Source organism: Tachypleus tridentatus, chromosome 1, assembly GCF_004210375.1.
Source record: "Tachypleus tridentatus isolate NWPU-2018 chromosome 1, ASM421037v1, whole genome shotgun sequence".
NCBI classification, from domain to species: domain Eukaryota; kingdom Metazoa; phylum Arthropoda; class Merostomata; order Xiphosura; family Limulidae; genus Tachypleus; species Tachypleus tridentatus.
The window spans coordinates 128,964,624-128,982,442 of NC_134825.1; the positions used below are offsets into that span (position 1 = coordinate 128,964,624).

A 17,819-nucleotide genomic window follows, 5' to 3' on the forward strand; every position below is an offset into this window, starting at 1 on the left:
GTAATTCACACACTGACACTAATAATGACAAGTTTGAGTCTAAGGAAAGTACAGAAACACAGAGCCAACAATAAACGAAGGTACTGTAGGAGAGCAACTAAGAAAATTTGACATTGGAATGATAGAAACTAAAACTCCTTTACGCTCTTAGGTAGGTCGTTCATTGAGAGCCAGAAAGCCTTACAAACTATTATCCTACTGATGCATCTGGACGTGCCTTTCCACTTTCTGTACTTAAGACAACTTCGCCAAACGGTGAGAAAGTGTTACGTGATTGAATAGTCTGGAATAACAAGAAACATGCGTTATCTCGTTTTCCCTGTTGGCTATTCAGCAAGCTGCCAGCACCAGCTCGATCGTACCTTAATATGTACTGGGGCTTTCCCTCTGAAAAATATCGGAAAAAATTGCGTGATAAAATACAAGAGCACGAAAATAGTGCTAGCCACAGAACAAGTTACGTTGAATAGCGGACCATGGAATTACGTCTTTCATCCAACCCTGCCGTGGATAGTCTACTTTTACAGAGTATTCAGAATGAACAGTTGGTTTGGAAACAGGTACTTCACCGAATTTTTGATGTTACGTTGCTCCTAGGTGAACGTGGTTTAGCCTTTAGAGGAAACAACAATCTTATCGGAAATCCTAGGAATGGCAATTTTTTCGGGATTCTTGAACTGATTAGCCATTATGATCCGCTCCTTGCAGAACATCTTTCAAAGGTGAAAGAACCACAAAAGGAGCAACGCCGTCTGAAGTGCATTATTTGTCCCCAGAAAGCCAAATGAAAATACTATTGCATTATTGTTGATGCAACTCTTGACTCTGCTCATGTTGAGCAAACTGTGTTCATATTGCGATATGTCCACTTGGAAAGTGATACAAATTGGTACAAAGTGCAAGAATGACTTCTCGAATTTGTGGACAGTAACAACAAAACAGGTGAAGAAATCGCAAGACTTATCCTTGAAACTCTGAAAAAGCATCAAATTTCAATAACAGATTATCGTTGGCAAGGTTATGACAATGGAAGTAATACGAGTGGTCAGTATTAAGGTGCAAAAGCTCATATTTTAAAACAGTGTCCCCTTGCCACTTTCCCTCTCTGTGCGTGTCACAGCTTGAATTTGTGTAGCATTCATGCAGCAGAAAGCTGCCCAAAGGTGATAACATTATTCAGAATAATTCACAAACTGTATAAAATCTTCAGTTCCAATCCACAGCAGTGAGAAATTTTGAAACAGAACAGCGGTTGCTCTCTAGACAGTATGACACAGACACGTTGGTCTGCACGGGTTGATAGTGGCCGGAATTTTGCGGCTCACATAGGGGGAATGAAGACAACTGTTCAAAACGAACTCGAAATGAACCTAACTTCATAAACGCGAGCAGACCTAAATGGTATATTTATCTATTTTGAATCATTTAAAAGTGTTGTTATGGCCTTTGTTTGGCTTAAAATCCTATCAGCAATTGACTACAGGAATAAAGTCCTACAAGCAAGAGACACAAAACTAGACATAGAGGTTGAGAATATCAAAAGTGTCATCGAAGATCTGAAGTGCTTGAGGGATAACTGGAATGCCATTTTGGACGAGTTCAAGCTAGTTGCCAAAAACTATGGCACCAAAAATTCCCTATCATTCACAGAAAAACGACGGAAGAAGAGGAAGTCGTTTGCAGATGAGACAAAAGAAGACACTATAGACTGTGATCCAGAAGACAAATTCAAACATGAAGTGTTCTATGTTCTTCTTGATTGTATGCTTGGGAATATGATGATAAAATATGATGCAGCAATAAAACTGGAGTCAATATTTGGTGTCTTGTGGAAGTATCCACATCTAAAATCCGAAGTTGTTCACGACCTTGCACAAACACTGCATATGAAATATCAAGCCAATGTATCAGCAGGCCTAGTACAGGAGTTGGAACATCTAAGAGCAGTTTATCCAACGAAACTTGGTCAAAATGCCCTGCCACCTCTTGAGTTGCTGAATTAGCTTCACACCTTGAAACTGGAGGCATTGTTTCCAAACATCATGGTCCTGCTGAAAATCTTTTGTACCTTGCCCATCACAGTTACACAGGCTGAGCATTCTTTCAGCACACTTTCTCGAGTGAAAAATGCCATGCATTCTACTATGTGCCAGAATAGACTCAAGTCTTGGAACACTAACTGCGGAAGCTCATCTGGCGAGGAGAGTGGATTTTGAAACAATTATAGACATGTTTGCTAAGACTAAAGAACGCAAGGCTCCATTGCTCTAAATTTGACTATATTTTTTTGCTCTTATAATTTTTTAAAAATAAAATGTGCACTTTGTGTGTGTGTTCGTGTGGGAAGGGGGGGGCTTAATACTTGCTGCTCTAGGGGCTGTAATGGCTCTGTTCCCTGCTTGGTGACAAGATAGTGGAATGAATCAACAACAGTCCCCTAAGGAGTGGGTGAAAATGATATAGAGCTAAAAAAATGCCAAAAGTTCTACGAAGGTGAAATGAGCAAGTAATCTATCTCTTTGACAGACCATTGATTGAAAATTTCTTTGGAATCAAGGTAAGCCCCTAACCTACCAAGAAATTATTGGTAAATAGATGAAACTCCAGATATAGTGGAATAACAGGAACTTGCACAGTAGTCAGTTCTATGAGCTACCAAGCAAGGTTTGTCCTGATCCCAGGTGGGGGAAGTAATGGGATGGTCCAAGGGATTGTGGAAAAAATTCAATCGGTAGAGAAATGTCAGCTGAAGTGAATAAGCACTTCTAAGGAAGCCTATATCCCCAAAACAGAGAGAGAACTCCATAGGCAGTGAGTAAAGGAGAAGGTAGGGCTACTGAAACTGCCCAAACAAAGGCTTGGTCATCCAGAGTTCTTAGGAGTTGGTGTAGTGAGAGGTAGGATTTCACAATGAAGTGAGGTGGCCCCAGAGAAGAGTACAACTGGGACAGGTCTGTGATGGGTCCCCAATCTCCTTTCTCTTAAGGGATAACAATAAGATGTGAGTAAAAACCAGGCTGAGCAGGAAGCACCCAACTGACAGGCCCCTTGTGAAGGAGGTCTTGAACAGACTAGACAAAATAACTGGAAGCAGTATGGGGGGGGATATTGGAAGTGGAGAAGCAGAAATGAAGGCAGAAACCTTCAGACAGAACACCTTGTTTTCATGTGTAACAAACTAACAAGATATAGAAATCTGTAGTCTAAAGAGTACATAAAAATAATGAATTTGCAGAACTATGAAATTTGACTTAAAACATAAATCAGTAAGAAACACCCAGAGTAAAAAAGACAAGGAAATGTAGAAGTTATTTACAAGTCCATTCAGAAAATAAGTAAGGTACAAAAGTAAAACCTACCCCAAGGAATTATCAAAATCAAAGTTCCCAAATACTGAGCAAAGAAAGCATGAAAAACCTAAATTACCACTTGTGGATATTAGATCAATCCATACAAGCTCACTAAATGTTGGTATACTTACTGGAAGTTAGGAATACATGTATAGTAAAAACTTACCACAAATCACCTTGGAGAATAATACCACACCCAGGAGATTATACAGAGGTGCAGTAATAAGTGGAAAGTGCCATAAAAAGAAATTTCACTCAGTAATTATATCTTTCTCTATAAAAATTGTAATGTGATAGGAAGAAATTGTCAGCTGAATGTAAGACCCACACTTCCCACAAACCAAAGTCTGTGCTTTCCTAGCAAACCTTGTCAACCATAAAACCAGGGGATTCATGTCAGAACCATTGTATACCATCACAGGAAGTATGTCATCCACCACATTAAATCTAGAATTCACAATAATACATCAGAATGTAGAAACATATAGTTCTAAAACAAACAATTGAAACTGAATACAAGAAGTACAAAACTTGGAGCTAAAACTGATATAAACTTGAGATCAAGCACAATCAAGCCTTTCTAGTCATATGAAGAGTGATTTAAAACATGTTTGTACCATAGAATACCAATGAAAAAAGTGAGGATTACTCTAGAACAGAAGAGAAAGCTAACTGCACTAGTAATGATGGGGTGCAGTATGATCCTCACAGGTTCTGAAATGGTTTGAAAGTGATGGAGCATAAAAGACTGGTGCACTGTTAGTGAAAAACGTTTAGCAATGCTTATAGGGCAGTCCAGGATCAAGACAGCAGTAGGTGATAGGAGGTTAAACCATTTTAAGACTACAATATTCTTATACTTTTTTATATAACTGCATTAATAATGACAGAAAAAGTATAGCACTTTAAAAAGTGAGTATTTATCAATGAAATATGATAACATTTGAAAATGTAAAAAAAAAAGATTAACAAAAGTCTGAGGCTATTTAAACTATCTTTACTTTCTTCTCAACAATTACAGAGAATTATAGAAATCTGAGCCAATAAAGATTATTTAATTTTTTCTTATGTAGCATCTACATACTCTACCTAGAAACTAAAGAAATATCAAAGCTCTTCACAAAAAACAAATGTAATAAATACTACTTTATATATATAGACACATCTCATATTATTCTGTGGTAAACTTTTAATAGATTCATCATCATAAATATACTTTCTTTCTACTGTTGTAGGTTATTAATAACACTGAGAGATCCCAAGTTATGAACCAGTACATTCTAATCCTTATCAGTTTACTGCATATTCCCAATTAAGGAAGTATATTAAATTAGCTACATTAAGCATTGGGTTAATTTTTAGTACTAATCTGTAGATAACTTGTTTTGATCAGAAGTCTCTGATAATCACCATTTCTTTTTATTAACATATGCACACTTAAATTTACACAAATCACTAATTACGACCAGTGTAATGAAACTAATGCTCACATTAAAATTCATTCTAAAATAAAATTAAGTACCATAATTTAGATATATTTACTGCAATACAAGTTTCTCATATTTAGTTACTCGCATATCATATTAATAGTACAATCACATTTTCACCACATATGTAATTTCCTTCTTAATATTCGACAGTAGAGAATAATTTTCTTAAGTATGTTTGCTTGTGTTAAAATGCAAACAAGGCATAATTCAGAGGTTATGTTAATACAAAGCATATATTATGCAAAACATTTTCTGTGTGAAACACTGACACACCACATTATATCAATTATATCTCAATTGACTGATAACCTGCACAAACTGGTTCCCCACAAATAATTTAAGACTGTTTTAAAGTTCTGAATGCCACCAAGTCCTCCAGAGATAGCAATGAATACCAAATGAAAGCTAAATACTCCTGGAGTAAAAGCATTACATAATGATTTGTAAAAAAATGAAGGTAAAACTTCAAGGTCATAAGGAGCCAAACTTTGCCAAGTACTTGCTGTGAACTATGCCAGTATCTATTCAGACTGTTCAGCACTTACTTTAATTGCTGTATTTGTATTAATTACCAGTCTCTCTGCTCTACAAGTTTTTTTTTTACCCAGAACTACAGAGTGGTCTTGTCTTGCACATGAGTAACCACGTGGAAGGGGCCTAATTAAGTATCAAAGCTACTGAAATATACATTAACAAGGAGGGTCACTGGAAACTTTAGTAAGTTTCCAATCCCTAAACTGAATGGAGTATAATAAATAGGGCATGTGAATATTTCTTTTTGGAAAAATCTTTCTTTTAAAGTGTTTAATCAATGTATTCACATGTACACAATTTCTGGTTACCTATGACTTCGCAATAAAGTTTTAAACCTTTGCACAATCTATGTTAACTTTCACTTTAATCAGAAAACTTACTCAGCCAAAATTATGTTAGAATAGCCATAACAAAACTGGATTTTACATTTACATATCAAAGACATCATCAATTTGATGAAACCTTAAAACAAAAAATCTTAAATTAATATATTGTCCTGAACTAAAGTAATAATGGTACAAAAACTGAGATTACATTTGTCATGAAAGGTCCTGTAGCAATACTAATACCATCCCAAGCTTCTCTTCACCTATTTGCAAGTGTAAACAGTACCACTGTAATTTAATTACACCTTACTTCTCCTACTGTCTGCCTACATAAATAGATTCCTAAATGTTTGGTATTACTAAGTTACAAGCATTTTGTAGACACGAGAAGAAAAGATCTACACTTCATTACAGAAAAAGATACAAAAAAGGTAAATATTAAAGTTGCCCTTTAATTTCCAAGTTACTTTCAGGATGGAGAAAATAAAACTTTAACATGAACATTATTAAGTTAAAACCTTTATTTATGAATATCCACTGGATTCCACAATGTACCAGCTATCAGCATGCAAGTAACTGATTTACCAATGTTACAAATGTGCTCTGTAACAGAACTTATATTAATATTAACAAACAAATCTATATTGTAAATGTATCAACCATAATAAGGTAAAATTATCAGAAATTTCTACTTAATATTATCACAACAACTAATTCAGGTTTCCAAACCAGTAAAAAATTCATAAATGGTACAAGTTTTCTCAAAATGGCAAGTAAACTTCTTTCTCAGTTGCTGATTGATTGGCAGTCATTTTGGAATCCATTACCACGTAATGTTGAGCACAATTTTGTTGATTCAGTATAATGGGTTTGTGTTCTTTATGTGATGCCTGAATAGAAGTATTGGCTTAATCAGCTGGCCTTTTCTCAGAAAACTTTTTTGTAAATTCCTCAGCATTCTTCAAGAACTTTTTCTTGTCCTTGGTATATTCTTCTGCTAGATCTGCTCTTAAAGGATGTTCAGGTTCTGGATCATTGACTAGAGCTACCAGTGCTTGAATTACTAAAGCCAGAAAAGAGAGAACATTAAAATAAACTATATATCAAAATCTACTGTAATATCTCAGTATATATCTGAAAACAGAGTCAATGAAAGCAATTATAACTCATTGTACAGTTATGCAAGTTTTAAGAAATTCTGAAGTATTTAAAGCACATTGAAGTGCAAGTATTACTTTCAACATTCAGACCCAGATACAATTTTGGTGTGTACCTTTGTTTAAAAGCAATATTTTATCACATGAAAATGAATATTAACAAAAGACCCTATATTAATTCAGCTGGTAGTTTTCTATATATTTATGTTCATATAACTAATCCCAAAGTCCTAGAATTAGCAAATGAAGTTGGGGTGTCTCAGAAATATCCTTATCTAAATGATGTAGCTCCTGTTTAGTACTAAGAAAGGCTAAAATGTCTGTAAGGTTGTCCAGGCATAATGGGAGTCTGAGAATAGGTTTTAATTCTTTCAACACAGGCTGTGTCTGGAACTGACCTTGTAACCATTCTGTGCTTGTTAGTAAGTGCATGTTCACAAAAGTTTGCAGATTATCAGTAAACATTATAATACTTTCATTTTTTTTATTAAGTCTTAAGGTTTGTTAAGCAATGTTTTTATCACGCATATTTATATGTTCACATTACCTATCCAAAATGCAAAGTAAATTTCATTTTAAAATTGAAAATACTTTTATGGATCAGAAAAATCTTCAAACTTCACATGCAATATCTTTATAATACTCAGACAGTTATCAAACATTTCTTTAAAAAACAACAAAAAAAACTATATCTCATCTGTTATTTTCACTAAATATTCTCTGCATGGGTTCAGTCTATTTGACAGATCTCTTAACTACCATAAAAAATTAAGAAATAAATATAAATTATACCCTTTTCTTTCTAGAATGAGTACAAATTATAACATGAAAACATAAATGTTTAGATTAAATAGCTTAAATCTCATAACATTATACATTCATATATATTTATTATACTGACCTTTCAGCAGCCTGACTAACATTACAGAAGTTACAATGATGTAGTGCTTATGCACTCATATTACTACATCCAACAATATAAAACAGACCTTTCATCCCTACAAAATGATCCATTTTGACTGTGCTTTAGTTTATTAGTATTTTAGTAATATACAGTCATTTCAATTCTCATACACTATGTATGTATGTATGTATGTATGATATTACTATTTATAATTAAGTTCTGAAACTTACTTTTCTTAACACATAAAACAGTAAATAAAGAAGCAAAGAATTATCTCTTCTAGTTATGACCTTTGTACTCAGTTGCTGCCTATTGTAGGTTGCTTAACCTTTTAAAATTTCACATGTGGAGGATTTGAAATAAAATATTTTCTTAGGTTTTATATATTCAGTTGAATAACTAAAAATCCTAACCCTCTATACTAATACCACAAAATACCAATATAATTTATCAAGCCACTAAGCTGTATTTCAGTCTTAAAAAAAGTATGAAATTTTCCAAAAAGGAAAAACACGAGTGGGGCCACTGTGTTTGATTCCATACATGAACGATATCTCAGCAAATAGCAAAAATAGGAGGTTCTTATTTTATACTCTATCTTATCAATATCAGTAATTTGAGTTCCTAAGTTATATGAAACTACAGACTTTGTATTTTGACATCATAAACATCTAATCTAAACCAGTGTTGCCTTTAACATACCATGTGACTCAAAAATTAATATTTATGATTTTTTTCTAATATTTATAAATTAAGAAACTGAATAATGTATAATATTAAAATTTGGATTATAGCTTACAGCCTGATACAAAACGTATTAGAGAAATTTATAAAATAGTAGTTCAATAACATTTTGAATGAGAATAAACAAATGTAATGACATGGTTTTTGACCTGTGACCCATTTGGAAAGTTCAACACAATTCTGACATTTGACTTTGTGTTCCAAGCACCCTTGGGATACCAGAACACCATGTTTAAAATTGTGTTCATACTCTTGTTAAAAATGTGGAACATGTGCTCAGGTACTACATGCGTGAATGTCCCAGTGTGTTTTTAAAAATTTGGGATCCTCATAGGGCAAGTTTAGATTTTTAGAGCTATTTTTTTGAAACCAGGTATTATAGTATAGAATTCATATTTAAAGTAATTTCTTAAAATAAATCCTGCAAAACTGATTTGATATTTTAATATGCTGCACAAGTATAAAATACAGGGTGATTCAAAAAGTGTTTAGACTTATACAGGATTTTCTGTTTGTGATAATCTATATAGGATTTTTCCCAGGAGATGTATTAGGAGAGGTGGTCCTCTGAGATGGCCTGCCCATTCATCAGATTTAACATTGATTTATGACTGTGGGGTATGGTTAAAGAATGTTCATATGCTACAAAGCTACAGAATATACATGATTTCCAGGAAAGGATTTCAAAAGTCAAACAATCAATACCACCTAGGATGTGTATTATAGCTCTGGATACAACTTTTGACCATTTTCAGACAAGCAAAGGTATTTAACAAGAGAAAGGTGAGAATGTACAAAACATAGGAACTAAAAAATTTGGACCCATACAAGTTTATTTAATCTATTAAATATATTAAAAATTAATATTCCTATGCTAATCCTTTTACCTTGATCTGTCTTTGTTGCTGGTTTCCAGTGTTCAGCACTAATGATGGGTAGACACACCTGGCCTTTTTCATCAATATTAGGGTGGTAGATCTTTGTACGAAATGTAATTTTTGGAGGCTTAAATGGGTATTCTGCAGGAAAGTTTATCTCTATACGAAAAGCACCTTTATTGTATGGAGGATTATCCTGTAGAAAAGGTAAAATAATTACCATACTAAAATAGAAATGATTGTTTTGTTTATTGATATATCACCTCTGCTTTACCTTAAAATGATTAATGATAGAAACACAACTCCATCTATACTTATGATATATGATATGAAAAAAAAAAGTTTCTCAATGTGTTCAAACATTTGATAAATGAAACAAAGAATAAAAGTATCAATTCAAATAATTTAAGTTCACTACTTACAGGTAATATTAGTCCCTGCCACGCCAATATGTTGGTTTCATCTACTTGTATGTTTCGGAATGATTTTGTGGATGACTTTCTTATATCTTGGAGTTCCTACATGAAGAAAAAAAAAAGTAACAAAATATTTGAATAATTATAAATAAATGGAAACTTACCTTCACAGTATCATTCTTTTTACTAGCAAATGTTATTTTTCATCGTTCGTGTTAAAGTACCAAATAGTCAGTAAATACTTGTATACTGTCATTTGATTAAATTAAGAGGAAGGACCAGAGTAACATGTGTATGAGCTACATAATTATTACCTTTAATTTTAACTGCTACAAGTATCCTCAGTTGTTTGTAAATGTTCTCTATCTATCTTAAAGTAACAATAAACTAAGTTAATGAATATAAAAACAAAATGTAATATTTTACTGTAATTTATCACCAAAATTGGTCTGTTTATCTATAATTATTGCTTTTTTAATACAGTGTAATTACTATGCAAATAATGCTTAAAATTCTACGAGAATAAAATTTTCTTCATGTAAAAATTTATTTCAGATAGATATTTGCTTATTCATCAAACAGATGGCAAATGTCTGTCAAAAATGTTTTGTACATCCACCAAATTTTTCACTATTAGACCATAAATCCTTCACCAATAAAAGAATGTCACATCCTCCAAGTGTACACACCTCTTTAGCACTTTGTGCTTATCAAAAATTCATTCTTGATGAAGCAACAACAAGACTAAGTGGAGAGAAAAAGTGAGTTGTTCGCTGATATGAGATACATACCCAAAATATATTCACAGATAAGGAAAATGTTACTTCCAGAAACACTACTTACATCTCTATAGAAGAGCTGTGTAGGGTTCCACATAAAGAAGACAGTGTAAAATTCTGGTTCTCTTACTGAAACAAGTATATCACCACACTAGAGAGAGTGACAAGCTAATATAATGAAATTTGGTTTTAAGTTGTTTAAGATATTAAAAGAAGTTTTAAATTCTGGTATATTTTTCTTTTGAAATAAACAACTTCCCAAGTATTAGCGCCAAATAATAAACAAGTCTGTTTTTGTTGACAGCTTAACTATGCTGCCTATAAATGTTCCTACAAATGTCAAAAACCTGAACCTAAAAGAAAATACCAGTATCTTTTCTTTCAAAAAATTAACTGAAATACATTGTACATTTTATCAATCTCCGATATTACTTCTAACAAAAAATTTGATATGTTCTCTGTGAAAGACATCATGATCATTTAACAGTGGCAACTAAGAACACTTGTATAGAAAATGTTAGCTTTCACCAAGGTTTCCAGTTCTAACATTTCACTGCAAAGGCTTCTACTGTAGGTAAAAGAACAAACTTGTTTTTGCTATTACTAATCTTTTTCTTTTTCATCTTATGTCCTCCAAAATCTACAACACTGGTTATCAAGGTAAAAAGGTTTTTCATCTCTAGAACTTAAATATTATTTAATGAAATCTCCCAGAGATTCCCAAATATTACTTCCCAACATTTTTAACTTTGTGGACACAGGTAGGGTCAAAGGCAAAATTTGCAAGTGACAACTATTTTTAACAAAGTTACATTCAAATGTAATAATTTAATTTATTATCAATGCATGTTAATAAATCTGGCATCAAAATATAACACATATAATTTATATTTTATCTAAGTTTCTATGTCAATTTCAACATGATATATTTAAATACCCTGTCAATCTGCACCTTCGAATCACATAACACAGTAGTACTCTGGCTCTATATTATAGATTTTTTTACTCTTGTTATTTTTTTGCCAATCAAAGCCAATAGTTAACTTAGAGAACTTCACCACAGATACTGCTTCAAGTAGAAATGGAATAGTTTAAACCTATTTATAAGTTAGTTGGAAAGACAGGTAAATTATAGTAATTATGAGATATATTCTATTCTAGTGCTTAAAATATTTTTTTTAAATTCTAAAATACAAAGATCAGAACATAATCTAACCATACATAAAGTTTTTGAAATAGCATTTTGTAGAAAGATCCTATATTTTTTATTTTCATTTTGTCTGTGAGACATGCTCAAAAACAAGAAATATATTCAAATTATCAAAACATCCAATCAAATCATTATTTTTACTAACTGGTTGTTTACTTCTTTCTTTATCTTATCAAAACATGAATTTCAGTAAAGAAATAATGCCCACTAAACAAAAGAAAAATTGTTTGTTGTGACACTGCCAGGAATAATTAAGGCAAGTGAAAATAATTTAAATAAAGAAAAAAATACTATTATACTGCATTGTCCACCACTATTAATAATAAAAAAATATAGACAATTTTTATGTTTTATACCAAATCAACAATTAAGTTACTTTCAGTTTTTAAAGTTCATATCAATTATTTTAAAAATATGGATTGCACTTTCCCTTCTTTTGCCATAATATTTATTTCCCATAAGACCTAGGGTTTAATATGCTGAAAGCTTCATTTTTTACTACAGAGTTGCATGAATTGATTTTGAATTAAAATATTCCAGGACAGTAGTCATTACAGATAACTCACATGCACCATAACCAAAGGTGGGACATAAATACAATAAAATCACTTTAAAAACACAACACTGAAATGGAAACACATTTTATCCAATGATGTTTTAAGTAATTGCTCTTCTGCAGGTTTAACAGAAAAGTGAAATAAGCATGCAAAACTTGAGATGAACAAATGTGCTTAAGAATAAAAATAAATTTATTTTTGGTTTTACTTTCAGTAGGTAAAGAACAAATCCATAAAGCATTTCTCTTCACTTTAAAAACATTAGAAAGAAATGATTACTACAGGTTTGAATTGAACAATGTTAAAGCTAATGCTTTTGGTATTACACAACATAGCTCCACTAGTGGTATGAAAGGTGAATACTTGTGAACATGAGGAAAACAACTAGATACCTATCTGTCATACTTATAGCCTTTTGAATGGTACACTGCAGGAAAAGATTCAAAAACTTAGTAATGCATTTAAATACTGGAAAGCTTTAAATATCTATCATGATAACAGATTTATTTGCTTTGTTTTAGACACATGCCCTTCACCAGACATTATAATTTTCCTACACTGAAAATGTATTTCTGATAGGTACTCCACTCACATAAATGGCTAATATCATGAGAGGAGTCAAGTACCAGATCGGAATTAATTACTAAGAGTTATATGTATTTATATATAAATTCTAGAGATGTTAATAATAAATTAACCATTGTATTTGTAGCTTAGGTTTAAACAAGCTAATTAACAAAATTTAAATATGAAACTTGTGAGTTACTATTAGAAGAACTTAGAAGGTGCGTAAGTCACTAAATGTAACTTGTAACTTAATAAATCATTAAATACGTAATAACAAGAAATGTATTAACAAACCCCATATTTCATAATTAGAATGAAAAAATAGTGATAACGTAGTTCCTCACAACCTACCATTAAGTTTAAAAATACTATAGCCTTTTCTCTTAAATGTTGTTCAAGCTAACAGATGGCTTATTATATCTATACACTAAGATTTTAATTTAGGCCTACATACTACATTGCTCATCAATCCCTAGCGTAAATACGATTCACCGTTACTCACATGTGATACACAATGACTTAATCTACCTAACTTTAATTTCATTATAAGTGTTATATAACAACACTTTATAATACAAATTATATTTTGTTATTAGAAAAATACCAAGAAAACCATGCATCATATACTAACCTTTTGTAATCTCCTTGTTGCTGCCATTTTTAGAAAAGACACCGATAAAATATGGTAGCGGCACCTATAACATAATCGTTTAATTATATAAATTATCATGATTGTTTGTTTTTAAATTAAAATATAATAACAAGACCGAATTTTGGTTATTGCTTTTAAGATTTTCATATCACTTGGTTAAAATGGCTACGTATTAGACGGTATAAAGTTCAAACTGTGATATGCCACTAAACCTGCTCCACTAATATGATACAGCATAATGTGCAGGGACAAAAACTGACGTAATGGTTCATCGCTGGTGTCCCACTCTTTAAGTTCCCCGTTGGTACAGCGGCAAGTCTATGGATTTACAACGCTAAAATCAGGGGGTTCAATTCCTTTCGGTGAACTCAGTAGATAGCCTGATGTGGTTTTGCTACGAGGAAAACACACACACTTTAAATTAAATTAAAACTATTAAGTAAATAAAATTATAAAAATCATAACTTTAGCCCTTATCATTCATATAGTTATCAAGTTTTCTTTTAAAGTCACTTAAATTTACTGTCTCCACAACATCCGAAAGCAACCAGTTCTAGTAGTCAACCGCCCTGTTTTAGTTGAAAATGACTCTCACCTTGCCTAAGTGTATATTTGTGTTCTCTAGTTTTACTATTATCGACATTAAGTATGAAAAAAAAGATGATGAAACAACACTATCAGTTACCCTTAGAATCTTAAATACCTCAATCAGATCCCTTCTAGCTCTTCTCTTTTCAAGAAAAAAATAATTACAAAGATTTTAATCTCCCCACTAATGACAACCCCTTCATCCCAGGCACCATTTTATGATTCTTGCTGTGAACTCTTTCCAACAATTCAACGTCCTTCCTAAGGCAAGAAACCCAAGACTGAACACGATAATCCCAATGTGGTCTAACCGATGCCTTATATAATGAAATTATAACTCCTTTAGACTTGTATTCGATATTTCTGTAGATACAGCTTAAAATCATATTTGCCCTACAACTCGCAACAGCACACTGATTGAATGGCTTGAAAAACTGCATAATCAATCATTACATCAAGATCTCTTTTTTTTTATGACACAGTAAAGGTTATTTTGTGCCAAATTATACTTATAATTCAAATTATGATAACCCTCATGATTATCTTTCATTTATTATAATAAAATCCATCTTCCATTTATTTGCCTAATTCACTAAATGATCGAAATATTTTTTTAAGCAGCAGCACCCGAGATATTAGTATAATAATATCATCAGCAAATTTAAGCAGCTTGTTTACCATTGTTTATATGATCACGCAAGTACGTATAAGGGTATATGCGCGTGCATGTGCACATATCGGTAAGGCGCACACAGGTGCGTATATTGATATCGAGAACCAGAAATCAGTGTTTCGCAAGAAAACCAGCTTAAAAATTAAATCTGAAAATGTGCAATTATGCTTATTCGAGTCTATTTTCTTAGTTATACTCTAAAAATATTTCAATTAGAAACTGGCCCATAGCTAAGACTTTTTAGAGAATTGTAAAAAATGTTTGGGACTATTTTTCTAAACTAGTACCATTATTATGAAATAAGTCTATTATGCATTTCATAGAGAGAGAATGAAGATTGTAACCATGATTTAAGTCATTAAAACGAAAGGTTAGTTAAAGGTGCGGTAGTGGGTTATTACAGACAAGCGTGCTTGTCTTTCAGCCGTGGGTGCATTATAATGTAATGATCAATCCGACTATTTGTTGGTAAAATTGTAGCCAAAGGGTTGGCGGTGGATGGTGATGACTAACTGCCTTCCCTCTAGTCTGCTAAATTAGGGACGGCTAGCGCAGATAGCCCTCGTGTAGCTTTGTGCAAAATTCAAAAAACAAATAAACAAATCACAGGCAAGACTTCCCTTTTACACTGAATACTGAAACCGGTGATAGTGGCATTGAAGAAATATCATCACCGGTTCAGGATGATAGAAAAATTTTCAAGCCTTAGATAAACTATTATTGAGCAATATTCAGTAGTATTACACAAGTTATTTTATTATTTACAGATTGTTTTACCAGCTAGTGATTACTTCTCCATTTATTGACTGCACGGATCCTGGAGACAATACAAAAATAACATTTTTTGTATAAGCAGTTAGAACAAAACCTTATCAACAGTAATAGTTTTGCATCAGAACGGATACTTTACCACTACCAAAGATTCTACAGCATTTGGCTCTTGTTATATGTAGTTTTGACACCTACCTGCAGTAACCTACTTGATTTTTGATGGACTGGTCGCTATCTTTTTTCTTTAATAGCTCAATGCATCAAAATACAATGTGTATAAGTTAAGTGACATGTATGTTGAACTCGTTAACAAACCAAACTATATAAGAAATGTTATTGATGAATCTCTAGTGCATTTGTTGGATCAGAAAGTAAGGGTTAAGGATACTGATGAGTGCAAGACATTGAGTTGTTTGCTTGATTGTTGTTGTTTGGTATTAAACGCAAAGCTACACGGGTACGGAAACCCGGTTTCTGGCAGAATAAGTCCGCAGACATACATACCACTGTGCCATTAGGGAGAGGACGACATGAGAAGACTATATAACTGTACAGGATTCTTTGGCATCACATTAGATACCAGATTAACATGGAAAAATATGTCAACAACACACATTTATCAATCCAAAAAGGCATTTAACATTTGTTGACCATAACTAGCAAGCACTCAAACTGCTCACCTGAAACCATCATTTAAATATACAAGGCTTACATTTGTCCGTTAATAGAATATGGGTGTCAAGTCACATACAACATTTCTAACAACACACTACAGAAGATCCAAATACACCAAAATAAAATACTAAGAGCAGCAAACTGACTACCAACATACATACTTGTCAACTATGTACACAAAGTCAATAATCTACCCACCCTTAGGAATAGGCTAACTGAAGTAGAATACAAATATTACTTTAAAGCAGAACACAGAAATGAACTAATTGCGTCACTATACAAATTAGCCAGCGCTCCTACAAAATACACCTCACCATATAACATATTTCAACAGTCACAAGTCATTCAATAAAACACACAATTATAAATAAGGTGTATATATGTTTATGTTTTTTTTTTGTTTTTTTTTCCCAGCTCCGGTCACAAAACAGGTAGAATTTACGGTGCCTGTCCTGTGAAAGTGAGTTTTCTCGGGGCACTGTCGTTTCCCCCTACAACAAATTTTGAGGCACTTGGATTCATAGATCTCAGCCACTCCGTGGCCCTGTTCACGGAACGTTTCACTGATTTTCGCGGAGTTGGTCTGCGGCTTGCTTCTTTTCTGCCGGCGGGCTCCGGACTTGTCCACTTCTTTTTTGCTGCCTTTGTTTGTTTTGTTTTTGAATTTCGCGCAAAGCTACTCGAGAGCTATCTGCGCTAGCCGTCCCTAATTTAGCAGTGTAAGACTAGAGGGAAGGTAGCTAGTCATCACCACCCACTGCCAACTCTTGGGCTACTCTTTTACCAATGAATAGTGGGATTGACCGTCACATTATAACGCCCCACGGCTGAAATGACCTACTCTATATCAAGTGGGTAGAATCACTAACTGTAAATTCAACATTTTCAATCAAGAAAAATCAATTTATACACTCTACTCGGAATCTCAAGTGAGTTGGTTGATGAGAAGATATAATGACAAAAGAAAATATGTTGTCCACTTCGTTAGTCCAGTAAAAAACTGCCTTCTAGTCCAATGCAACTAAGCACACCGTGTTTTGTGTCTTTGACCTAATAGAAATAATTCTAGTTTTGTGTTACACACTGTATGTAGTCTTTTTATTTCTTAACTTAAAACTCAGTTATTTTAAAAAATTAACATCACATTTTAATATATTCTGCTGATCCTCCTAATGTTATTTGAATAAATAATTTAACTTGTAAATACCACAGTAGAACTCTGAAAATCGGGGCTACTGAGCTGTGATCGATTAGACGCGACAAATTGTTTCCAACAATCAAGCTGTAGGTGTATTTAAAGAGTTATTGACATTCCCTCAGCATAGGTGGTGAGTGGTAGGTCATTGATGACTGGATATGTCTATTGGTCACTATTTCAAAATTAGAGATTGTGGTAGATAGCCGTAATAGTTGTGTGAGCTATATTTTCAGTAATTTAATTTAGATGTTAAGTCGACAGTACATGACATTATGGTTGGCATGGTCTGGTGGTTACAGTGCTCGATTCGCAATTTGAGGATTCGAAAGCCGTCACATCATAATGCTCGC

The 17,819-nt window shown here is 33.0% G+C and overlaps 1 protein-coding gene across 2 annotated transcripts; it reads right to left on the reverse strand.

Moving 5' to 3' along the window:
• Nucleotides 1–4,327: 4,327 nt before the first annotated feature.
• On the reverse strand, nt 4,328–13,683 carry LOC143223465 (ubiquitin-conjugating enzyme E2 L3). Of its 2 annotated transcripts, none has more exons than XM_076451494.1 (4): nt 13,544–13,683; nt 9,806–9,901; nt 9,393–9,579; nt 4,328–6,763 (listed from the first exon to the last, which is right to left on the reverse strand). In XM_076451494.1, exons 1-4 carry the CDS (start codon nt 13,640–13,642, stop codon nt 6,609–6,611), a joined length of 537 nt encoding a protein of 178 aa, XP_076307609.1. In that variant the 5' UTR covers nt 13,643–13,683; the 3' UTR covers nt 4,328–6,608. The 2 variants fall into 2 exon arrangements, with proteins under 2 accessions (XP_076307609.1, XP_076307617.1); XM_076451502.1 differs by lacking the exon at nt 13,544–13,683 and adding an exon at nt 13,264–13,286.
• Nucleotides 13,684–17,819: the final 4,136 nt, after the last annotated feature.

Excerpts from the sequence above, each read along its gene's own strand:
- LOC143223465 (XM_076451494.1), bottom strand. The coding sequence starts at position 13,642 with ATGATAATTTATATAATTAAACGATTATGTTATAGGTGCCGCTACCAT. Across the intron at positions 9,580-9,805 it reads GGCAGGGACTAATATTACCT|GATAATCCTCCATACAATAA; the intron begins GTAAGTAGTGAA and ends CCTTTTCTACAG. Across the intron at positions 6,764-9,392 it reads AGCAACAAAGACAGATCAAG|TAATTCAAGCACTGGTAGCT; the intron begins GTAAAAGGATTA and ends TTCTGGCTTTAG.